The sequence below is a fragment of the Pygoscelis adeliae genome, unplaced genomic scaffold (genome assembly GCF_000699105.1).
Source record: "Pygoscelis adeliae isolate BGI_AS28 unplaced genomic scaffold, ASM69910v1 Scaffold59, whole genome shotgun sequence".
NCBI classification, from domain to species: domain Eukaryota; kingdom Metazoa; phylum Chordata; class Aves; order Sphenisciformes; family Spheniscidae; genus Pygoscelis; species Pygoscelis adeliae.
The window spans coordinates 1,163,507-1,189,740 of NW_008825565.1; the positions used below are offsets into that span (position 1 = coordinate 1,163,507).

At 42.2% G+C, this 26,234-nt stretch overlaps 1 protein-coding gene across 1 annotated transcript; it reads left to right on the top strand.

Moving 5' to 3' along the window:
• The first annotated feature begins 1,481 nt into the window (after positions 1-1,481).
• BEND4 (BEN domain containing 4) lies at positions 1,482-24,541 on the top strand. The gene is made up of 5 exons (XM_009332461.1): positions 1,482-1,701; positions 3,214-3,780; positions 16,745-16,836; positions 20,864-21,104; positions 24,324-24,541. Exons 1-5 carry the CDS (start codon positions 1,482-1,484, stop codon positions 24,539-24,541), a joined length of 1,338 nt encoding a protein of 445 aa, XP_009330736.1.
• Positions 24,542-26,234: the final 1,693 nt, after the last annotated feature.

The following is a 26,234-nucleotide window of genomic DNA, read 5'->3' on the forward strand; positions in this document are numbered from 1 at the left end:
TTTCAATAGAAACCTCCTTTTCTAGAAAATACATACATTACATTAAATCAATTAAGAATCATAGATCCGTGATTATTCAGTAGTAATCACATAAAAACAACTTTTTGTCATTTCTTAGTGATTAGACATTGCACAGTGCTTGCATTTCTAATTACAGTCAGTCCATAAAAGCTGAAATCCCAATTTCTACACTATGTGCTAAATGGGCAGCATTTGTTTTTATTTTTTTCTCCATCACAAGAAATAACTGTAGTTATCATTCTCGTTTAGGGTTGTTCAGGCTGTGGGTACGTGCACCATTACTGGTGTAGAAGTCGCCTCAAAGTTGTACCCGCTTCAGCACAGAGCCAGATGTTTCCAGAATGTGTGCCGAGAGCATCCCTCACTATTGCTGCCCAGCGGTACCCACAAAAAAAGCATTTGCCAATCTTTCTGCTAGCATTTCAGAATAGCCCTGCCTTGTCACGACTTTCATTTTTGTATCTTAGAGTATTGGTTAAAGTTAAGAAAAAAACAGTAATTGCTGTTATTGTGTCTTTATAGTAGATCTGATACTGAACTGAAGAGTAAATCAATACTGTCATTTCTGTATAAAATTTCAGTTACATTTTAAGCCATTATCACAGTGAATGTGCCTAATGCATTCAATTTTACAACAAAACTGATCATTAATTTTATCTTTACTGATGTTAGTGTGTATTATAGCATTCTTCAGAACTGGTATTTGAAATGTCAGGTTACTTTTTGCCATATTTTAGGAGAAACCATAATATTAGAATAACATCTCTTATACTAATCTAATCCCTTTTCAGTTGTTTCATTCATATTTTGTCCCCTTGCAACAAGGATACGCAAAGAATGAGTAACTGTTTTGTCAACAGGGACCGTAATGATTAAAATACAAACAGTAAATATGACCAGGTCTGGAATCGGATTATAGGATTAAAATGAATGAAAAACTGCTCTGTAGTAGGATTGCAAAATTCCAATCAATACCATCCTGTAATAATTTTAAAGGGAAAATGTGGGAAGTAAATAAGGCAAAGAAAGCAGAACTTAAGGTTGTTAGTGATGCTTGAGTTTCTTGATTTTCTTTTGGTTTATCGGTAGGTCCCACCTAGAAAGCTGCAATGTCACCGGGGTTCTCTGCTTTTGATTTATATTACATCTGTTGTGCTGGGTTATTTTGCACTTGCATCATAAGGGTTAGAGACAGCTGGCCTTAGGTTATGTATGGAGGCTACAGAGCACCTGGCACCGGCACCCACTTGCAAAGGGGGCAGCAGTGCCTGTGCATTTCTGCCCTTTTGAGTTTGTAATGTGGACAGAGGGTGTTGCTTAACGTTTGGATCAAAGATGCGTTGGAGAAATCTGCCCTGGTTCGTCTGAGCCCACCTACAAGGGTGTGATACGACGCGTCAGCACAGGAGGCTGATTGCAAGGATGCTTTAAGTGGTCTTAGGGCCACCCCAATCCTCCACATGCCGGTGGGCTCTCTCTGCTTGGCCCTGGGCAGCCCCATAGCCCAGCACTGCGCCTGTGCTTATTCTGTCTGCCTCACGTCCCCGTTCTTACGTTTGAGTCCTCGGGAGATCACATCCTCGGGTTTTGTGCTAGGGAGGTCTCCTCGGGCTGCGTTTGAGACTGAAAGCATTTGTATGCTGCTTCAGCCCTGCCCTCTTTGCAGAGATCTGGAGGATGGTAAAAATGCAAATTAGTGGTGTTTCAAATATTCTTCAGGCCAGCTGTACTAACCTCAGTATGAAGTAGATTTTCCACCAGAAGGTGTATCTTCTGGATCATGGAGAAGTACTGTGAGAAGTGCCACCTCTTAAAGGACTGAATTCTGAACATTTCTGTTCTTTACATATTATCAGTGTGATGAGGCTATGTTTTCATCTCTAGTGATGAAGTTAAGATAGATGAAGGTCTGGGGTGCTTAGTCTCATGCATCTGTAGCAGGTTGCCGTTTCAAAAGTAAATGCATTTGTCACTTTCTAAAAGTCAAGCCTGCCTGAGAAGAGCTCTCCAAAATTGGCAGTGCTTAAATCTACCACTTTTTTTTTTTAACCTCATGCAAAATGTTAGTTACATCTTTTTAGGCACCTAGAAGAACTCAGCTATGAATAAGCGAAAAATTTTTTAAAAGGCATTATTTTTATCGGGGAACCTAACAGGTCATACCGTAAATCAGAGCCAAGTGTCTTGGTCATTTTCCATCTGGGTCCAAGAATGTTACAGCAGCTTGACTCTACATACATAGACACTCAGAAATGAACCATCCTACTATGGAGGTTTAGGTTGTAGCTGCGATTGCTCCCCGAGACATGACACCTCCTGTCATTAGAGGCAAGGCTGACTAGGCATCCTTATCCTGTTTCCAGAGCCGAGCTGCTGCCTGCAGAAACTGCTGACCAGCCCCATGTAGAGTTTTCTGATTATGTCCAGAGCAGCTTGAAGAACTCTGCACTGCTCTCCACCGCGTGATATTGGCCTACCCACAAACTCAGAGGAGGTCAGCAGGACAGAAAAAATTCCTCCACTGACCAGAGGAGCTTCACGTACATTTGATGCCTTTCCTTGGTGTGAGAAAAGGGTTTTGGGCTTATCGCTCTTGAGTTGTTCTTGGACATTCCTGGAACCTAAAGCAAAAGGAACAGAAGCGAAGTCCATAAAATTGGGGGTGGGTCACTTGAAGTGTCCCATGCCCAGTGTCAAGCAAGTGCAGTGAAGATGAAAGGGAGAAAAAACAATGCTTGGAAGCCTTGTTGGAGAGGAGCAGGGCATAGGAAGAAGGTGTAGTGCAAAGTCCTGCAAAAATGTACAGGCAATGCTCACCAGCAGCTTGAAATAGGCTTCTAGAGAAATACTTACTTGAACTTCTACTTGTAGCAAATTGGACGGAGTTTGTATTTTCTTCCCCATTTTCCTGTCTTAATCCCTCTGAAAGAAGATGGCAGTAAGCAGTGACTATCATCACAATGCATTTCTGATTAACAGCAAGGGCACAAGGGCACTCTCAAAATAGAAGCAAAGTCAGGATTGTTTTAAATCACAGTGTTGCAGAAGTATTAAAGCAGAAGACATAATTTTAATGTGTTCAGAAATAAAATGCATGCTACTGTAAATGGTTGTGTACATTCATCTAGCTGCTACTGACTGGCCTAACCTTTTGCATTAGGTTTCTGTGATTCATCTTTTCTTTTGTTTCAGAGAGTCGAATGATTCTGGATGCCTTTGCCCAACAATGCAGCCGGGTTCTAAGTCTCTTAAATTGTGGTGGAAAACTACTGGACAACAACCACTCTCAGTCCATGATTTCCTGTATAAAGCAGGAAAACCCAAATTATAGTGAAAGACAAGAGCAATGTCAGCTTGGGAAAATGGTCCATAGTCAGACGTCAGACATTTTAGACATAGAGATGCAGTATATGCAAAAGAAACAACAAACCTCAGCCTTTCTGAGAGTTTTTACTGATTCCCTTCAGAACTATTTGCTTTCTGGGAGCTTTCCTTCTCAAAACACCTCATCAGTAAATGATTTTAGCCATTTGGCAGATGTGGATCCACTTTCAAGCTCTCCAGTACACACTTTAGGTGGATGGACATCTCCAGCAACATCTGAATCTCATGGTCACCCATCATCTTCTACACTTCCGGAGGAGGAAGAGGAGGAAGAGGAAGAAAGTTACTGCCCTCGGTGTCAAGAGCTAGAGCAGGAGGTAATTTCATTGCAACAAGAAAATGAGGAACTTCGTAGAAAATTGGAGAGCATTCCAGGTAAATAATCCCCTGCCATATAATATTGTCAGTCAGTGATAAAAACAGTTTGGGTAATAGTTTTAAGTTCTAGTTGTCTTTTAAGGTTGTGGTCATAGTAATCAAACACTGGAATTTGTCTCCACCCAAAATTCCTATAGCTGTGCCCACTGGAAAATTATCTGCTGATACTCATCCGTATGAATCGTGAGTCCTAGGCTAATGAGCTGTGTTCAGAATAGGATGTACTTGTAGTCCCAAATTCCAAACATCAGGTGATTCATTACGGTAATTTCAAACATACGCTTTTATACCTAATTATCTGTATTGTTGTTTAAGTGATGTTGCAACTTATAAACCTAATTCCCTTTTGGGGCTCCTTTTTTGGTTACTTAAAGAAACTACTCAAAGTTACATCCATACTTTTAACCAAAATACATTTGGCTTTTACCTTGAACAGTGTCTCTTAAATTGCTGTTAGCTCAGTGAGAAGCATAAATACATCTCCTCCCATTTGTCTCCAAATAATACCTGAAAAAAAGCTTGGCAACAAGTTCTCCATTTCAGCAATACCTAGCTGCCACTGGGGGAGAGAAAGCAGACAGAATAACCCCATCTAATAGAAACCCCGTTTGCGAAAAACTTCTCTTGCCCCTTTAAACTTCGGACCTTTCGCTGTTAAGGTGCACTAACATACTTGAAGAGTGGTATCAGATGAGAACAAAGTGTATGGGCTATGGAGAACAAAATATTTAACCCATATCCCCTAAACTTTAAGCACAGGCAAAAATGCACCTTAAATAACAATACTAAAAGCAAACTGGAATTTAGCAAGGAAAATAAGTATACAGCACACTTCTGACACATCTATAAATGCTAGGGAGCTGCACCTCTGCTAGCTAAAGTTTGAGGTGCTTAGGGTAGATCCATGCAAAGTTCACTGAACTAATGCCTAAATAGCAGAAAAGCCGTTTAGCGTGAGCTGCAAGAGAGAAAATAGTCCAAAGCGGCTAACTGTGCAGAAAGGAAGAAGGCAGCAACCAACCACTGTCCAAATATGTATGTGCAGTTGCAAAATCTGAGCAAAAAGCAAGCAGTAGTCTTCATCATTCTTCTCCCCAGCTATCACTGACGTGTTACGAATTATTTGTATTACATTGTGTTTTTCTGTTGTGCATTGGTCCCTAGGTGGTACCAGCAAATCCCATAACCAACATTGTTCAATGCAGAGAAAACCCAAAGTTTAGAATACTTTCCCCACCCCTCCCAAAATCTGGAGTCACCATAACTCGTACACTATCACTGGATTCAGTAGTCGTTCGTACATCACATGGAAACACCGTGTGACAGAAGGAATCGTGTGGACTTCAGCTCCTGTTGAGTCCTAGCTTCAGGTGTATTAGGACCAAAAATGATCATTAGGGTCTATAATCTGACCTACAGCTTTCATTCAATCACCTATATTGAACCCAATGTCTTTTTGACTTTGACTAAAACATAACTTACATTTGACTCAAGTGATATCTCAGACAGCCTCCAGTCCTGAGTTGGAGACTCTGGTGAGCCATGGCTCTGCCTCTTACCCTGACACTTCACTCCAGTGGTTAATTACACTGGTGAAAACGTGTGCCTTATTCCCTGCCTGACTATCTGAAATCGGCTTCTAGCCGTTGACTTCTATGCTTTGCTCCACTAAATGAAGTGCTGTATAGGACTGCATGCTTTTTCCAGATGAAGGTACTTAGAGATTGAAAGCTGACTTAATTTCCATCTTCAATAAACTAAGCAAACAGAGCTGTTTAAAACTCCCCAAATGAGTTGAATCCTTCCTTGCAGTTCTTTTCACCTCTCTGCTTGTTTCTTTAAAATTTGGGCACTGGAAACACATGCAATATGTTTGTATCTGCCTGAGCAAAGGTGAATAGTCTCTTTGTTCCCACCCACGGTTGCCCTGGTCATTTGGCCATCGGTCGTGCAGCTGAGCTTCTCATTCTGTGCGCATTTCTTCCTAGACATGCATACTTTGTATTTGGCTGTGTTCATGTACTAAGTGATCCAGATTGCTTTGGCTGCCCTGTTTTCCCACTGTTTGCTGGTTCACCAATTTCTGTATCATCCAGAATTTTTTTTTATTGTTTTTAAATTAACTTCGTGATTCTGGTCAGAAATGTTGAACGGTATTGAGGCTGCTGTCAGTCCCTGTCGAGCCCTGCTAGAAACACCTCTATTCATGATGATTCCCCCAATGACAAATACTTGAGATGTCAGTAGCAGGTTCTTAATCCGTGTATGCTATAGTCTACTGATGTGTATTGTTGCTCTTGCAATCGGATAACTCACGGTAGTAAGTTAAATGCCCTTCAGGAGTCTAGGTATATTACATCTGTTCAACCCAGCTTTTTCAAGCGAACCTATAATCTCATCAGAGAATGACAATCAGGTTAGTCTGACAAGATCCACTTTCCATAAGACCTGGACTGGCGTTAATTATATTCATATTCTTTAGTCAATTGAATCCTGTTGCGATTGCCTGTATTTTGCTAGGATTAATGCTGGGCTAAGCAGACAGTATTTACCTGGGTCATCACAGTTACCCTTCGTCTCCCTTTAAAAGAGAGATAAACATACATAAACGTAGTGATTTTTCACCCCCCAGGAGTAATGAAACACCTTGTTAATGGCGTATCAAAGGAAGCAGACAAACATAAAATAAATGTGCAAGGACATGTGACTTCATGAGCCAATATAAAATCGTCATCAAATGCATCTGCTGCTGTCTGGGTGACGTATACAAATAGGTCTAAAGTGACCCAGGTGTGTGGGGAAGCGTTAAGAGCCACAGAAGGTGCCCTCTGATTTTGCTGCGTGGTAGGACAGAGGTCTGAGCCCCCCGGGCGGTCCCACAGCCACCACTGAGCAAGGTGAATTAAAAATCAACTAAAGGCGATGTCTTAATTATTTTTGTCTCCAGTGCTGATTTTGCTCCAGTGAGCTTCTGCTACCAAAGAAGCCGGCAGAAATTCTTCTGTGACTTGAAACGCCCAGCTCTGTATGTAAATGGGCACAATGCTCGTTCTCTGAGCATATTTTTGCCCATCAAGACATTGCGTGCCTTGGGAGGGAGCCAGAAAGCCCTCTGCAGAGGGTTTCAGTGTTGTTTGCCACCATCTATCACATCAAAGTCATCTCAGAGCACAAACTTTCTTCCTTGCTCATTCATACGTCTCATGCTGGGCGTCCGATGGGCCAGGCAAGGCAATTAGTGCAGGGGAAAAGCGACTGTGGAGGCAGGTAGATGAGCGTGGAGGCTGCCACACTGTCCCATCAAGCCGCTGAAAGAGGAGGTTTTTTGACGTAGTGGTTTCCCTCTCATCCTTGAGGGAGCTGGGCTGGAGCTGCTCGGTGATGCTCGCAGGGGACCCCATGGGGCGGTGGGGGGTGTGCACCATGCCCTCCCCACGGGCGCTGAGGCTCCCATTGGCAACCCTGTCAACAGAAGATAAAAGCACCCACCCCTCCCTTCTGCTCTATAACCGTCTATGAATCATTTTATCCTTTTCCTGAAATACTTTGCATTTCTTTTTTTTACTTTCCATATGCAAAAGCCCTTTGAAAATCCATGAGAGTTTGCGATCTAAAAATAGTTACTGCTGTACATCTCTGCCTCTAGCTCTGCAGAGCACCATTTGCACGGCTCACAAAGACACTACCGGGAAGAAGAGTGTTTTCTCAGCAGATGTAAAGGCGACGACTTTTTTTTAATAAGTATTACACAAAACATATCCTCCTGTAGCTTTTGGACACAGAAAACAAGATTTTTTTTCTGTTTTCAGGACTCTGCCCTGTTGCTGTAGAAGCCCTCCAGTCCTGTAGGATCTTTTTGCCCATAGCCTAGCATCGCTCTTTGGCAGATCACCACTGGAGAAAAATGATTACATGGGTGAAATATTGCATATGTTTTGGTGGTTGGGTTTTTTTTTCCCCTCAAAAAATACCCATTTGATTTGACTGAAACAATAAAATTTTTGTGAAATCTTAATTGTTTCAGCTATGGAATAAATGAACAAAAATTCCTATTTCAGTGCTTTGGTTTTGGACCAATGTGACATCCTGCAATTTGTGCAGTTTTCCCCAATAATTTTTTTTTTAGGCAAAAACATTAACTAGCTGAACATTTTCAGTTTTCAGTTCAACTGAAAAAAGGAGAAACATTTTCATTCATTGTGTTATTTTGTCTTGTTTTGAAGAATATTTAAAGATCAGATAATTCCTGGAAGGAGTTTGGCAAACTTGTCATTGGCTCTTTAAGGTTTTGAGACCGTCAAGAACAGAGCAAAGTAATCCATCTATATGAGGAGAAAAATGTCTCCTAATCTCCTTTCCTCTGTATAAACATTACTAGAGCTGTGATACATTCCCAATAGTAAAATTAAAGATTTATTTGTGAGACTGCATGTAAGACCTGGATTTAGACCCTCTAATATATAAGGATATTAAATAGTTCTCCTTCCCTGTTGTCAGCAGGATTTTCTCACAGCTTTCAGCCTAAAAGGGAGAAAATATTTCCAGGTGGTTAAAGCAAAGGCCAGGAGTCATGAGTGAGGGTTTGTCTCCTGGGGCTCCCAGCTTTGCTGCAGGGTTTCGGGCAAACCAGCCTGAAAGTAGCGAAAAGGTGTAAATAAGTAAAGTGAAGCAGTGTGTGATAAATACAGTAATTATTCTTACTTTGTTGGCCTGGCAGCAAAAAAATACTCCAGCAAACCGCGGGAGAACGGGGGTGAAAAATCCCCTCAAATGTAGAGAGGTGATCACCTACAGAGACGACGTTCATGGTGACTGGAAGTAGCCAAAGCAAAGCGGGATTTGCAGGTAGAGTTAATATCAATGTAATTGAAAAAGTCAGACAAGTTTTCCAGGAGGTTTTGTGTGCCCAAGGCTTGACTCTTTTTCGTGACTATATCGTATGATCTAATAAAAGATACTACTTTTACAAATCCTGTCTCCTTTATACTTTCAGAGCATCGCATTTCCAAAGAGCCTACCACAGCCGCAGCGTAGATAAAGCAGCCATCAAGGGTTGTGAAGAACACTTTTTCATTTCCTTTTTTTTTTTTTTTTTGTCCTTTTTCTTGATGTTCACATTTAACCACTCCTTTGGTTTCCCTTGATGTTCTGGATGTTTTGGTCTCCTCTCTGGCCTCGTTCTGCTGTTCAGCTTCAAAGTGCGAAGTTACTTTGGGAAGAGAGAGCCTCAAGCGCGGTCGCGCGGTGTTTGGCACGAGAACCCCTTTGAATTTGCAGCATGGCTTTGCTGGCAGCTTGGGGGTGCCGGCTTAGTTTGCTAAACCAGCCTGAGTACAAAAACTTACTGAAACACGTAACTGCAGCAGACCAGGGCTTCATTAATTGTTTTTTCCACGCTTCTGGGTAAAAACCCATGAGAATTTGGAGGGAGCAGGTTTCTTTGCCTACCTTGGGGAGCAAGAGCTGGTGGGAGTTTTGTGGAGGGCTGCAGTTCAGCCTGGCAAAGCTGAACTCCCCGCTCTCAACTTCGGTTTGCGTTTTGCAGGTCAGCACTTGGCATTTTAGTCACACAAACTGCTATCCCCGCTCACCGGGGGCTCCTTGGTTTCCCTGTTAGTTATCAGCAGTATAAATGTGTAGAGGGGCTTACAGGGGAGGTCCCTGTCCTGAAAACTTCATGGCTGAAAGGGAGGACAAGAAGAGGTACCTTCTGTTAAGTACAAGGAAAGTGAGGGAGCACAGACGAAAATAAAAGCCATAGGAGCATGTGGCAGCATCACTTAAATGAGAGATGCACAGCTGCCGCCTTTTGTCTATTTTCTTCTGTTGTTTAGGCAGAGGTGTACATCCCAGGGGTGTATGGAAGGGGCACATTCTTCTTTCTGGAGGAAATATTTTTGCAAAAGAAAATTAAAAGAAATACAATGGCTTTTCAGATGCAGATTAACAGAAGTAAAATGGTTTTCCACTCCACCTGGAAAACACAACTGAGAGGGATTTTAAAAGTAACGGGAGCTTTGCTATCATTTTTTTCTCCCTTCCCTGCTTTTGGCAGGCGCAAGAGGTCAGTTTAGGTAATCTTTAACACCCGTCTGCGTGTAATGTCAATTATTCTGCTTTCTGCTGGCTGCTCTCATTAAAAATGGGTGCTGGTTTTATTTTACCATCTAATTACAAACATCCAAATTTGTAGGGTCTTGAGCGCTGAGATCAGTTCCCCTTTACTAACCCCCATCTCTCCATGCCCCTCGCTCTTTTTCCAGCTCACCACACCCCAACAACTTGTCTTCACAGCCCGTCCATGCAGCTTTCGCTGGCTTTCAGCTGACTATTGAAATAAATGAGCGTATGAGCTAAAATGATCCAAGCCGTGTTATACTGCACACTTGTCCAAATCTCAGGCAGAGAAGGCATCTCCTTTAACGTTACAAGAAATTCACACTGCCTTCTAGTTCGTCAGCAGGTTCCCTATCATTTGTTACATCCTTTTGACAGTCGAGCATCAATTTAGAAATGCTCTGCAATGAACTCGGAGTGAAGCATCGCTCAAGGTCAAGCGAAGGAGGACACGTTGCAATGCTGAGCCAGTCTTAACTAATGGTTGCCGGTCTGAGCTGGGTGGATGTAGATGTACGCCCTTCCCAATTCTCCTCCTCACTGGCAAGTCAGAAGTAAATGGTCTTGAGTGCTAAGGGATTCGTCTTCTGCTGTGCAAAACACCAGGAGGAATACTAGCCAGTGTCGGCTACAGAGCACAAAATCTCATTAATGAACAGAATAACCAGATTTCTTACGGTCTGCTTACGGGGGCTGAGGCCACCACGAGGAGACACGCAGCCGAGCTGGGGGTGAGCCATCCCTTCTCGCTAGGGCTGTCTGATGCTGCCAGAGAGGTTGGAGATATACCTTATTTACATTGGAGATATGCCTTATTTACAGCAAGCCCAGGTTTCTCTTCATAGCACTGTGCTTTGGCAATATAAACAGCCCTGGAGTGTGTTACACTGGAGGCCACATTTTGGGGAGGATAAATGAGAGCCCTCGTTTTGACAGATACCAATACAAGTGATTGTGGCCCAATAACATTTATAATGAGCAAAAACCCAGCTCAAACCAATAATAGCGATGTTCTTGGCACTTCATAAAAAGTTGGAAACAATTATTAGAGCCACAGGTTAAAAAAAAAGAAAAAAAGAGTGGGTGATAATTGGGAAACATTAAAAGCATGTTGTTGAAGGCCCCAAAAGACTAGGAGGAAAAGTTTCATGCTGGTTACAAAACCAACCAGCTTAGAGGGAAAGCGAAGGAACAATTAGAAACATAACAAATGGAGTAGAGGGGAAGTTGATGGTGATGAGTAAAAAGCAGAGGTTAGGATCAGTGGACAATTCATAATTAAAATTAAATTTGGAGCGCTCTGTCAAAATGGCATTCTTCCCCTGGCAAATGAAAGGAAAAATACAGCGTCCTAATAACAGTATCGGACCATTATCAGATGGAGATAGTAGGTTTTGTCAATAATATGAAACTGCTCAGAGAGTATTTCTGTTCTAGTACTTGAGTAAAATGATGCGGTCACAATAGTACGATGATGATGGTAAGCAGGTAGAAATATTTTCCATTTCCACCATAACTGTGGGTGTTAGCACACATTCAGCTAGCAGCTTCAGGTGAGACTGCAACCTCAGCTGTCTGCCACAACTCCCTCCCAATGTCAGGACAACTGAAGAGCTTGTTAGTCAGCGCCAGAATTGCCAGCCTTTTTAGAAATTATAAAGAGATGCTGATTCCAGCCCAGGTTGTAAGACAGAGTGGTTCAAGAGTGGAGTCAGGAGTCCCTCTTTCAGAGGCTGGCATCGCCAGGAAAGCCACAGCACGGGCCACCGGGAGCAATAACTGCTTGGGCACACCAGCTTTTCATCCCTAAGTGCACATCAACTTAATACCAAAAGCATTAGGCAGCTGCTACCAAAGCGTGATGTTTTCAAAATCACAAGATTTGGACAACTCGCTTCAGGAGCTAAAACAAAAAATGAAAGTGGACAAAGAAGACTCTGACTATGATTTTCTTCATGCTTTGGAATATTTGGGATGCTCCAGAAGACTGAAAGATGCAAATATATGATTTTTTTTTTTTAAAAAAGGACACATGAGATGTCCCGGGTGATTGTAGGCTCGTTGGCCTGATACTGAGCCCAGACAAACTAGTTGCACAGCTGATGCCGGCTTCAATTAATAGAGTACTAAAAGAGAATAATGGAGTTGGTACCAGGCAACATCTTGCCAAATTATGGGTCTGATGAGATGAAAAGTTTGGTTGATGAGGGTATTGCAGATATCCAGGGTGTTACATAACATTATATTACAAAGAGTGATTTTAAAAAATGCAAATATATTTGTGCTCAGGAAATTGCCATGATGCAGATGAATTTCTGGAGGGATTCTTTGTGAAACTGTTCACAGCCCATGTATTTAATACTTTCATCAGTGAAAGAAAACATAGAACCATTGCTCACAACTTGCAAGCGGTGCAGACGTAGCAGTGAGTGAGGAAGATGAGAGGTGACAGACTCGGCCACACATGGTGCAGCATTACCATGTGTTGAGGCACAGAGAACATCGCTCTACTTGGTTTCAGTCCCTGGGAAATGGACACCAAGAAAGGCTTTTGGAGGACATGGTGGCTTTCTGGCCGAATATTGATGTGTGGCCAAAATTGCTGGTGTGGTCTTTGGCTGTACAGACACGTAGGTAGGTGTAGGGACTCTGCTTTTAGCGCAAGCCTGGCATCTCGGGAAGGTCAGTGTTGAGCTTAGCAAAGAGAAGACGGAGAAATGACTTCACCACTAACTAGAAGTACGTAACAGGTGACGGGCATGTTCCGTTTCTTTTCCAAAAATTTTATAATACCCTATCGAAGGAAAACAAAATGCAGACTTCAAATGAGGTGTATGTTTCTGAGGGTGAAATAGCACATGCTATAACAACAAGCCAAGGGTAGAAACTGCATCGCTGGGAGATGACAACTTGGGTTGTACTGTGTTTTACCCGCTGATACTGTCTGGTGCAAAGAGGGGGACTCCCCTGTCTGGGGAGTTGCTGCGCTATGCGGCAGGTCAGACGGGCTGGCTTTTGTCATCGGCACAGTCGGTGGCCACCACGCCGTTCAACTTTATTAGAAATTAGGATACTTCGCAGAGAAAGCTGTGACAAGCTATGCCGAAGCAGCACTTGTTACAGCGTACAGATGTCTAGAATAACAATGAAGTCTTAAAACTTGGATCGATAAACAAGACCTGCCACCTCTTACACGTGTCCTGCTTAGTCACTGCTTAACAGCTTCGCAAGACCAGCCTTCCCCAGCATGCCAAGTCCCCTGTAGCACATCCTCCTCGCCCTTTAGCTCCCACAAAGATCTCGCTCTTCTTTTCACTCGCTGCAGGCCAGGTTACTTTGCCACTTCCAGTGCCTTTTCTGAGTCATTGGCACTTTCAGGAAGCAAAGGCTGTGGAAACTTCTTCCTAATGGCCAGGAAAATTACTGCCTCCCCGCAGGCTTTCTACTAAATCATAACAAGCAAGTGTTATTTCGACATTAGCGTCTTTCCCGTTGGTTACAGTAGGCACAGATCCCTGTTGCTGATGTCGGTGATAGTGGATATGTGCATAAGCATGCAGAGAATTAGCTCTTGGGGTTATGATCTTGTTAACTCTCTGGAGACCACATCAAAGTCAAAGAAATGCAAAATAATAGTAGGTTTGAATGATTTTTCCTGCTTAGAATTGGGAGCCGCAGGCTCTTTACAGAGTTACGTTTGCTGCAGGGTTTGGAGGAAACAGTTCCTCTTATCTCTTGGCAAAGAGAATATTTGCAGGGCCATGAGAGGGGGACAGAAGCAAAACCGAAGCTTTGACTCTCGGCCTCGTGCTGCCCTCTTTGTGGCTTCCTTTAGGCTTTGGTTAATATGGCAGCCCAAGAAGCCTGGCTTTGCAAGTTGCATCCGGTGTTTGAAAGGCTGAGGTTATTTGTACCAACAGCAAGCAGTGTGATGTACGATGGCTTTACAAGTCAAAAGCACTCAGAGTCCTCCAGTCTCTAAAATGGTAACAAAAATCATACCATTTTGTATTTGAAACATTACTGCTTTTATGAAGATAGAAGTATTTATAAGCTTCAGCCAGCTTTAGTACCTTCATATTTCTCACCGGTAATGAGAAAGCATTTTATCAGCAGAATACAGTTAAAGTAGAGCTGTACTTTATGTGCTGGGGACACAACAGGTTAAATAGTTTCCTGTTGTCTTCTCACTTGTGCCCCGTCCCTTTGGAAGAGCATAGGTAAATACATCTTTGGATAACCTGCAGTGAAATTACTTACTATGGGTAAAATACCATCCTGCTGTGAGGTCAGCGCCTAAAAATTAGAGGGTTTTTTGACGCATTATATTCTGTTCCCTTTCAGGCCCCATGTTGTTTCACATAATTACAGGTAATAGTACGAAGTGTGGCTGAGAGCCAGCAGGTCACCAACAGAGACTTTTGCTAATAGAGATAACCAGAAAAGCAAGTGCAAACTTCACAGACTGTTCTGAGCCCAGCTTCATGGGGAGCAAAGAAGTCTACAGCTCCCAGGTTCCGCTGATGCTTCAGCAACGGTGTCCTCAGTGAGCTTGCTAAACAAAAAGTGACACATTTAGAGAGGGAAGGAAAGGCATACTTTGCAAGTAGCTCTGATTTCCCAGGTATCACTCAACTCTCCTCCAAGTCCAAGTATTGGGCATGTTTTCTTGCAGGCAGTAGTACAATCGCCCATCATAGCACAATCACCCATCATAGCCCCTTCCATCCTTGCTGACACCTTGCAGGAGATCCAGGATCTCACGGGAGATACTGGTTGCCCACGGTAACTTCCACCTGAGTGGGAGTTTTTGCTGACCTTGTCACAGGGTTTCTGACGCTTCCCCGGGGCAGCGAGCCTTCGTGATCCTTGTGCCTCTTTCTTGGACACCTACTTAATCGTAGAGTAACCTGTGCATGGGCGTTCCTAGTTTAATCTTCGTTTTGGACATGCCAGGCAGCAAATACACACAGAGTGTAAGAAAAGGGTCTCAAAATACAATCTTATCCTTCAGCCCATCCACATGGGAAAAAAAAAAAATCTTTTTCCCACATATGCTTTCCTGAATGTAAAAATGGGGGGGGAAGCCAAATCCTTTTTTTGCCATGCCTTCTTACTAGTGTACTAAAACGTTCCCTGTGGTTAGTACATTTTTCTCCTTTATTCCACGTAAGAACTTGTATTGAATTTTTTGATTGCTGCCATATGCTAAATACACAGCTCTCATTACAGGAAGGCGTCAGAACATGTTGGTGAGACTATTAAGCTTGACTGCCCTTCCTGACTTTTTCAGAATTGATAAATTTGCTAAAACCATCTATCTGGTGACACTTGAAAGTGGGGGGTTTTCCTACAAAAAAAAAGCATCCAGGCTCTCCTGCTCACATACTTTGGCAATGTCACTGTGTAGCAGCTACACTACCGAGACACTGCCCTGGTTTAGCAATGAGCAGTGAAGTCACTGGAGAAATTAAACAGGTACAAGTCACTTGAAATGCTAATTTTTGCCTAATGCATAACCTCCTAACCTCCTTTGGCAAAGTGTGATGTATCAAATGAAACAGGAGTAAACACACGGATGGCTCGTCTTTACGGAGAAGTCAGCATGTGGCAAAACAACACGGGAATTTGTTATCCATGCCAGGCACTTTGCATGACTTCTGTATGCGGACTACTGGATGTAACACTGCTTAGCCCTGAGTAAAGGGTCTGTTTTGCACCTAGACTACGCACCCTGCCTAGACAGGGGCGTAGTTACTGCACAGTGTGAATGCCCAGGAAAGGGTGCAAAACACCTGTAAATCCTACCTTGAGACATTCTCCGTGATTTCAGTGCTTGCTTTCAGATTGCCAGCTTAAGACAAAGCCCAAAACGCCACATTTTTCCAGGTGTAAAGGCTGAATGCCAAGAAATAATCAAAAAAAGAAGGAGGAACACTGAAATATTTTTTCTGGCTTTTTAGCTGAAGCTAGATTATCTCTAAATATTTTACAAAAACAGCCCATAGGAAATGTGAGAGTGATAAGTTACCTTAAAAATGATGCTTATTTAGTCTTGCACAAGTCAGTCGTAATGTTGGGTTAATATCTGTTCAATTCTCCTACGGTGTTTCAGGCTCAGGAGAAAAGCACTGTATCTCAAAAATACTCCAGAGTTAATCAGGGATGTGGCAGCATCTGCTTAAGAGAGACCCGTAATTGAATCATCCGTAATTAACCTATCACCTCAGCAGAAGGGAATAGGATGTTGGTACCACTACTGAAATGGATGAGAATGATGGGAGTGGAAAGGGGGGGAGGATGAGGGAAAGCGAAGTAAAGCAATTTGCCTAACACCTAGTTTTATAACAAATTTGGGAGGAGGGAGGCAAAAAAAAGTATATGAATCATTAAATCTGTTCAGTATAGTTAATCAGACTGTAGTTTCAGAAACATTCGGGCATATTTACATGTTAATCAATGCATGATTTAGGTCCAAGAAATGTTTTATCCTTTGTATGGTTTGGGCTGTTTACAGTATTCACAGATATTTTTTTTCTTATTATCATTACTGCTGACCTAATTTGTAATAATTATAATTTCAAACTGGGGAAAAAAACCCTTTGAAAGCTAGTGGGCAGAAAATAAAAGCAATGTCAGAGATCTCAACATAGGAAATACAACATCCGTCATACATTTATTGAATGAAATGACTGCACAAATCAAAATGAGAAGTATTTCCTATTTGAAATAAATCTCACAGACGTACAAAACAGATCCTGAAGAACACTGCTTGATTTAATATTGTTGTTCTATTTTGTGCTAGCTTAGCTAATATACAGTAATTGCAATTTGTTTCATGCAGTGCCCTGCCAGACTGTTTTAGATTATTTGAAGACTGTACTTCAGCATCACAACCAGCTTATGGTACCACAGCCAACAGACCATCCGACTGAGGTAGTATACAGTGAAGACAAGCTACATCTCTTTGATGTCTGACAATTCATTGGAAACATGTAGGCAAATAAATCAGTAGGCGCTGGAAGAATATATTTAGTAGTAAAAATATGTAAAATCTATTATTAAACTGTCATTCTTAGGTACAGTAATCCCCCAAATGGAGGAGGCTCATCACTAGTATAATCTAGGATGACTTTAGTGAACAGCGCGTAACTCCCTCCATCGGCACCAGCTGCACTTGCCTTGCTTTGGGTAATTTTTCTCTCACCTTTCCTCAGAAACATCACTTTTGTGGGTAGAATTTAGGCTAGGGATAGCCTGGTGAAAACTGCAGCTGGGTGATTGACGGTGGCTGCACGCGGCGGCTGCCGGGGCGCAGAGGCTGCAGCCTGTGCGGGGTGTGGGGGGGTATCGACACGTTGTGTGTATGGACACAGGCACGCATGTGTGTACAGTTAGTACAGCTCTAATACAGCCCCGAGACGGTTAACGCTAGAATATACGTTTCCTTCATTTTGCAGACAGACCCAAATATAGACTTCTGCAAGTCTTTGGAGTGCTCTTGCTTTTCAGAAAGCATCCCAAACAAAATGTTGAGTGTTGACAATTTTATACTTGATACAGAGTTTGGGGATTTTTGTAATTATGATCTGTTTAAAAGTGCTGCAGTGAAAAAGCAGGAAATTTAAGTCCTCCCTTTCTCTAGAAGGTAGATGTATAGATTTATCTATCAACTCTAGTGTAACTCACATTAATTTTGCTCCAGTGTGTTTCTATCCAGCCTTGTAAAAATGCCTCAAATGAAGTGGTTTTGTTGAGACTTTGCTAGTTTAGACTGTCTGTATTTGAGGCTCTTGCTATGTATGTTTTTGTATATGTAGTGTATACGTGTCACTACCCATGATTCACGCAAACAAAATCAGAAGAGGGAAGACTTAGGTCTAGTCTAACGTCTGCTTTGCACATAAATTATATGTAGCGCAAGCCTCACGTAGTCCAACTTACCATAGTTTCACTGCAGGTGCTTTGCAGCAGTTCAGGATGTGCATCACTTTGCTCCTCCATTCAGTTTTATCCTGCGCAAATTGATATATACACATATACACGTTTATATTTATATATATCATTAGCTGTTATCACTCAAATATATTCCAAGGATTCATTTTCCTTTTTTAATGCTCTTTTGCTTAACTAAGATTTTCAAGCGCTGTAAAAAATGAGGCTGTTCTGTAACGTCCCACATGGAATAGCTTGTCATGATGTGACAGAATTTTTTATTCAATTAAACACATAGATGCTAATCTTTTATTCATAAGCTTAATCATGTACAAATACAAGCATGAACGCATTTATACTTTGGTTTTTCCTTCAGGATCTGCTTATTTCATTTCTGGAAGGTTTTCTGTTTGTTTTAGTTTAATGACTGCTGGACACACCAAACGGCATCATATACTTGCCGAGAATCTTTTGCCCAGAAGTGCTTTACTTTCAGAGGAAGTAATGAAAGTGTATCTGCAGCAGGAACCCAGTAATTGTTTAACAGAGTAGCATAACGCTATATCATGCCTTTGGAGAAGGAGGAGGAAAAATAAATTTCAGGGGGAATAAGAGAGAAGTATAATAAAATTGGGGCTGAGGAAATTATGTAAAATGTATTGCCTTCTCCTCAGTTAATAGTAATGTGAGCTCTCATGAAATTTAGATGTTGGGCCTTTCTGCACCCTATTTCCATCAGTGCAATACATTTAAACACAGAGGTGGCTTTTAGGATACCTTGCTACTTAGCAAAGCCACACATGAGCATCCATCCCTAGCACACATGAGCAAGCCTGGAGCCGTACACTGTGCCGCTACGGGCTTGCATTGCATTGCTCCTGCCTGCCAGGACACAAAAGCAAGGCAGTGCCTACAGAGTTAGCTGCAGCTTGTACTTTGCACTGGTATCAGTAAGAAAGGTTCTTGCTTCGCTACTGTGTTTTTTAAATAGGGAAATAGTAGGTTTCAGGAATCTAAGGTAGGAAAATAATTGGCTTTATATAAAAGGGATGCTGAGCTAGCTGCTGAAAAAAATCAGTACCAACGTGGGGATCAGATGGTCCTGTGTTTTACCTCTGTGATGGAACAAGCCAAGGAAATACTAGTGTCAGCTCCCACTGAGATGGAGTGGTCAGTTGCTTCAGCAAAAGAGCATCATACCCTCAAAGAGCTTTCCATGCTGCCCCCCTGCTCTTCCTCCTTCCCTGGCCCCCTTGCCACGTTGGCAGAGGACAAGGAGCTGGGCTGGATAGAGGAAATGTTCTTTCCACGGCAGAGCTCCTCAGCCGTACTGTTGGCTTCCCAGGGGCACGTGTACCTGGCAAAAATTAAAGCAGCTTCTTGCATCATGAGTGGAGGGGGAGGAATTGACCCTGGCCCTTTTGCAGTAGTGGGAGCAGACAAGTGAAGTGCAAATTACAGACAGAGTTGGACTGTAGGTAAAGGGTCTTTCTCTTAGGGCATACAAGTTTGGATTTACAAGCTAAAGGGTTGAGATGTTTTGGGGAAAGGATAGGGGCCCATCAGACAGACAAAGCCCGTCTCCTCCTCTATATTTTGGCTTCCTTTGCAGAGGTTTGGATTTGCTTGTAGCTGCCTTTGTCAGCAGTTTGCACCAAGCCAGCTAGGTTTGCACCGAGGCGAACAAGTAGCCGACAGTCACACAGGCTGAGCTCCCAGTGATGCTAACCCCACCATGGGAGGTGGTGGTACCCTAAATCATACGAACAGATTCTCCAAGAACCCCCTCATCACGGTCTTCACTAAATTCAACCTTCCACATATTTATCAAACTTGCAAAAAAATTAAAAGCAAATACCTGAGGAAAAACTTCAAAGATGCTCCCAAGCTGTCTCCCAGGATGCTATAATAAATATATGAAAGGAGGCAAGGGTAGTTCTTAAAATAGTTTTCAGATATCAAAGATCTGGAAGCGAGGAGGAGAACGTTGCAACAGTTGCCCACAAGTGCAGCATGCGGGTGATTGCCTCTGTTGAGCATCAGAGCCTCATTTCTCTAGGTCACTGTGAGCTCCTATCTAAGCTGGGGGCTCTGCGAAGCTTTTACTAATTGGGCCTCCAGATTTATGTGTTTTAATAAAGAGGTGTAGCTGTAAAAGTGAATGAGTCTCTAGGAAGGTGTGGTTTGGGGGGTTTTTGTGTACTTCAAATATTTCAGGTATATTAACAGTACCGTCTTACGTTAACTGGGTAATCCTGAACGATAGCATTTTATGGGCAACGAGAATTAAATACAATTTAGGTACAACTGACTAAAGAGGCCTTAAAAATGTGTGTGTGGATTACAAGAATCCCCATAATTAGTCCCACAGCATTCATTTAATGTTGGAATATCGAAGCACACAAATTATGAAGGTTAAAAGCAAAATTTCTTTCCAGCTGACACGGTGGCATTTCTGTAAAGCTGTAATTTGAGCTAATATGGCATTCATTAATAATAACGAAGCTTTTAGTTTTCATAGTTCCTTTATTTATTTTCTTTATTTTTTTCACAGTAACATAACCGCTGTCAAGTTTCGGGTGTATTCTACAGAAGTAATAAATTTATTATAAAAACAGACCAAAAGAGCCACCTCTGAAGTAAACTGTCAGCTGTGTTGAAGTGATCCATTTGATCATGCTCTTCAAAGACCCTTTTTATGCATTTTAACAGATTAAGAAGAAAGGTTATACTTAAATAGTATACCCAGTCACTGGTTCTTAACTCTTTTTAACCTGCTTGTTAAAGTGGAAATTATTAATAGCCATCTCTCAAAACATATTCCTTGTACCTCACCAAATTCGAGTTCTAGAAAATGGAAATGTAATTTTAAAAGTACTCATTCTCAGTAAGAGCAATTACGTGTTCACTTCAGGATGTGTTTCGCTGTCAGTATCGCAGCTAGTTAAAAAGCGTATTTTTTATTGCAACTGACATCTTTACTTATTTGCCTTGTAAAATAAGCAACGGAAATATTTCACTTTTTCAGGGGAGCAAGCAGTTGCTGAACAACTACCCTGTCTACATCACTAGTAAACAATGGGATGAGGCTGTAAATTCTTCCAAGAAAGATGGACGACGGCTCCTTCGCTATCTCATCAGATTTGTTTTCACAACCGATGAGCTTAAGTACTCATGCGGCCTTGGAAAAAGGAAAAGGTCAGTGCAGTCAGGAGAGACAGGTCCTGAAAGACGTCCTCTGGATCCAGTAAAAGTAACATGTCTCAGAGGTACTGCATCTTTTCGCTCAGTGTCCACCATATGTGATCTCATTTCACCACATTGGCTCTGGCTCAGTAGAAGCATTTGGCTGACAGTTGCAGAACTAGAAGGGGTTTCACAGGCAGGTGACAAGCAGCCAGAAACCCTCCGCTTTTTTTATATACATACATATATAAATGTATGTATGTATTATACATGTGTATTTTTTTTTGAATGGGAAGAAACGGGGCTGCTTATTTAAGAGAGGAGACAAATACAAGGGCACATGACACTGATATGCTTGAAACGGCAAAGAAGGAAAATCAGACAATCCTGATTACACTCTTACAATAAACTAACAGGGCGTTCTTTAACACTGATACACAGCAAAATTAACCAAAGGAATATTTATAGCCTAATGTGTAGTAAGCATATGGCGCTCAAGGCCACAGCGCATCATTGGAGTTAAAAGCTAACCGAGTTTCAGAATAGGTGGGAACATTTTGTAGGGCCAAGAACATCTACAGGGTAATTACATACAAAGTGTATGCAAATGCGTTGTCAAGGATTTAACTTCTTTTTTGGAGTACTGATGCAACATTGACTGAAAAAGTTAGGGAACAACTTTCCCCCATGTTTAGCCTGAAAAGGAGAGGGAGTTTTGCAAGATTTCACAATGTCGGAGAGTGAGGATGTTGGACAACACAGAGAAAGGGTCCAGATTGAGAAGAATCACCTGTTGTGGCAGTTCATACTTTGGTTTCCTAAAACTGTTCGAAAGGCCTGGTACTGGGCTTTATAATGAAAAATACAAGACAGGACTTTTTAAAAATGTTTGTAGTATCAGTATCTGCATTTTATAAATGCATATGCTTATCATTTCTTTAATAACTCATAGTTAACTTTATAGTATTTTGTGAGCACATACACAAAATTTTGGTTGAACTGACTTCAAGAATGTTTTACTAATCAATGCAGTGTAAAAAGCTATATTTTGGTCAGTCAGTGATAAAAAAATCTTTAGTCATCTAACTGGAGTCCAGAGTGGTTATATACATCAGACGGAGCCTCTTCCCATCTAGGGTAGAAGAATCCAACAAGGCCAAGTAGATAAGACTTGTAGTTGGGGTGCATTGACGTAACCAGGTAATGAACTCAGATTTTACAAAGAGGCTCTTTTTTTACTACAAAGGAACCTGTTAACCTGTTACATGATACTCTACCAGACCTTACACTCTATCAGAGCTTAACAGAAGGGCAAGTCCGTTGCACACCGTGCTGCACGGAGGTCTGGAGCGAGATTCAGGATCCCAGAAGTTCTCCCGGAAACTGAAGGCTGAATACAAGTGCATTAACCATTTGCTAAATTACTTTAAATTTCACCTAATAATTTATGCACAAGCAGAGTGTTAGTACCCTTTTCTTCCCCTTTCTTCCCCCTGCCTCCCACCAAGACTAACAGTAAATCCACCTGTAGATGAACTTTTGCTTATGGCCACTCTCCTTTCTGGGGCCCTGGACATACAGAACTTGTGGAGCGCTCCTTGGGAGAAAGAGAAAGGCCAATTTCCTTAATTTTCAGAAGGTTGAAGAGGAAGCCAAAACATTCAGTATCTAAGGACCAGTTACGAAAGCACAGTAGACAGCTCTCCCTTTGGGCTTTCGCGCGTGGGTGGGAACATGACAACTTTCTCCAGTGCCAAGAGTTGGCTACTGGCTCCTACCCATTTGCAAGCCAAGGTAACAAGTGTCTGACTAATTCTCAGCACATCCAATTATGCCTTCCCACCGTAGCAGGGAGTACAAACTGCTTCTCTCTCGGCACTCAGAGTAGTTTAAACACCTATAAACATTTTTAATATATTCCTACAACTGCCTGTTGCCTGGAACCAGCTTTAAAACAGCCTGGCACGCTTAAATTATAGCATTACTCCTTTACGTGGTAACCATTTCTCTGAGAAAAACACCGGTCCCACCTGAACATAACTAGGTAGGAATTACTGTTGCCTGTGTGGATTCCCAGGGAAATGAATTTAAAACCGAGATAACTATCACTTTTGCAGACATACTGCTGGAGGAGCAATGCAAAAATCACGTCCTAATTGTCCAACAGATGAGATACCTCGCAGGCACGGGAACTCATGTAAAAGCACAGCGCTCCCTGGTCTCGAGATGTGGTGACAGTAATGAAGTTACCTTACGCCACTTTTTGTGCTGTTGGCTTGTCAACAGTAGAAAATAGAATTTTAAAATATCCTGGGACACACAATACCGCATGAGGGAATAACTAATGTTACAGAATAAATAAGAAGCTCAGTTTCCATATGAGGTACAGTGTATCCAATATATCTAATAAGGTGCCCTTACATTTAAAATCGTATTTGGACGTTTCAAAGTCGAAGTACACCTATTTGAGCTATGTCTAGCAGTTACAACTCCAGAATTGGTAAGGCGCCTTCTGCGAGTTTAGCATATTGCATGTCAAAGAATCTGAAAAAGAAATTATAAAAAAATGTAATCATCATATACAAATAGCTGTATGTGGAAGCAGCAGCTACTTAAATAGCCAAATTACATGCAGTACAATTCATTTTCTCCTGCACTGAAAATTATTGCAAGGCTCCCCAAATTAGCCCTCTCATCTCATTTAGCTATTTTGAAGGCCAATTTAGTCTCTGAAAAATAGGTGTCAGATTCGGGAAGATGGAAAGAGCAGGACTTAAAATGAAAGATACTCAAAACCGAAAGGAGCGCCAAACTGAAATAATAGTAGTGACATTTTCAAGCAGGTTATGGGCTACTGCAGCCCGCAGATGTCGAAGCAGCCACCAGAGGGAGATCATAAAGATCCACGAGAGTTACCACCTTAAGGTATAAATACACAACAGGTTTCAAATGAAATACATCCTGATTCATGTTAACTTTCACATGTATTGCACACGCTGCATCACAACCGTCACTTCGAATTAGTTCTTTTTATTTCCACAAGAAGGGACTTTATCTCCAGGTCCCATGCATCATACAGCTAGCTCAGGTATAACAACATACACTGCATGCGGAGAAACACACTTGTACAGAAATAAAATAGGTCCAAGTGGCATTATCATGGCATCCCCCATAAGGCTTTACTTCTGCTTAAGTAGAGCAGTAATGCCCCCCTTTCTTATTTCCCATGAGCTTTTGACGCCTGGGCATTAACGGATGCTGCAAAGACAAGTTGTTTTTTATCCTTGCATGCTTTCCTGCAGAGTTCATTAGGATGCATTGTACTTCCAACCCGGACTGGTGGATGCCATCCGAAGAGCAGATAAACAAGGTATTCAGCGACGCAGTAGGACATGCTCGTCAAGGGCGTGCGGTGGGGACTTTCCTTCACAACGGGAACTCGTATTACGAAGGGACTGACCATCCAGGATCACAGGACGAAGTCTTCAATAGAGGTATGCAAGATGGATCTGGCGATTGATGGCAGCGAGAAGAACCTCATACAACAGTAGCAACCACTTAATTTAGGAGAGACTATTTGTTAAACATACTTGCCCTGCTGTCATTTAAGAGTCCAAAGCATGTTTGAACACAACCTGCATACATTTCAGCTTCTCCATCCTACCGTGTCCCAGTTAATAGAAAGAAATCCATTTCAAGACCTGCTCTATGGGACTTCTCAGTGCCTATTATTTGCAAATTCTTCATAGCACCCTCAAAGGGAAATTGCAGTTCATTTCATCTAGTTCTAGAGGAAAGGTCATCTAAAAACTGTAAAAATGTCAAAAGAAACAGCAGCTACTATCTCATCTGCCTATTGATAACAAGCCCAGGTCTGGACCCAGAACAGCTGGGTACTATTTGCTTTCCCTGAGTAGGAGATGTAAGAACAAATCTGCATGCTTATAACAAAAAAAGAAGTGGTCTCCCATTTCCTAACAGAAAATAACAGAATTATAAATGCTACCTTAAAATACCGCACAAGACGGAAAATTCAGGGACTTCCTTTAGCCAACTCTGCCAGGAAATTAAGCTTCCCGAGTAAAACAGCAGTGCTCGTCAACAGCAGAATCCTTCAAAGACCCAGAACAATAACAGGCACTTCTAATAGATAAAAATTGCTTTGTGTATCAGATAGGCACTATATTTATCTAGATTTCTAGGGGATTAGAGTTGATCATGACAGTTTTCATTAAAATAAGATTGCTAAAAACAAATTGCCATTTCAGAAGACAGGTTTTGCTTTGTCTGTTCCTATTCTGCAGCCATATTATGTAGCTTTAGAGGCTTTAAATTGCCTTTTCTTGGTTTTGCTTTCATTTGTGTTTTATATCCATTCCTTGAAATAGGTGAGGCAACGCGCTGGTCTTAACAGTCAGATGCTCCATGTTGCATTCAGGGAGGGGTTGGGTAAGAAGAGCCTAGTTTAACCTTCTGTTGTAAGTAAACATGGGGTCCAGACTAAGAGCTGTAAAAAAGGAGCTGTGCTAGAGCAGAAATCACAACGCCACACAACATTGGAAGCAGATACCAACCTTAAAAAAAAAAAAAATCAGTCCACTGAAAACCTTTAATTTTAAAGGCTTAGGAGTCCATTGTCCCTCCAAATCGATGCACTCCAGAAATACGCAATGCCAAAGAAACGATACCCTTTCCTTTCTGCATCAGGGCGTTTCCATCTCCTTACCCTTGTCCGGTCGCTCAGGCCAGCGCTGGCATCTTTCACAGCCTGAACCAGCTCTCCTTGAGGCAACATTTCCCCACTGGCAGGTACAGGGAACTGGTTTTTGGAAAGAAAGTTCACTTCGCATTTGACCACCCTTAGTGCTACCTCATCAGCGCTGACTCTCCTGAACGTGTATCTCATACTCCCCAGCTTTCCCAACTGCCTTGTGCAAGCCACGAGAGAAGCTACTAATTGCTCCTTTTACCCTTCTCCTCTCCTTCCCAACCTTCTCCCCGTGCATCGGGCAGGGCAGGAGACACCCAACCCCTTCCTCAAAGATCAGGAAGGGCCCTCTGGGGTGAAGCGCTCCTCTAGCTCCAGCCTGACCGCTGATGGAAGACTGAGGCTGTTTCTCAAAGGTCAGCTCGCCCACATGATAGTTTCTTCCCACCATCTGCCTCCTCTTTGCCTGCGGTTGTGACTGGTCTCTCACGGCCAGCCCGCGGGG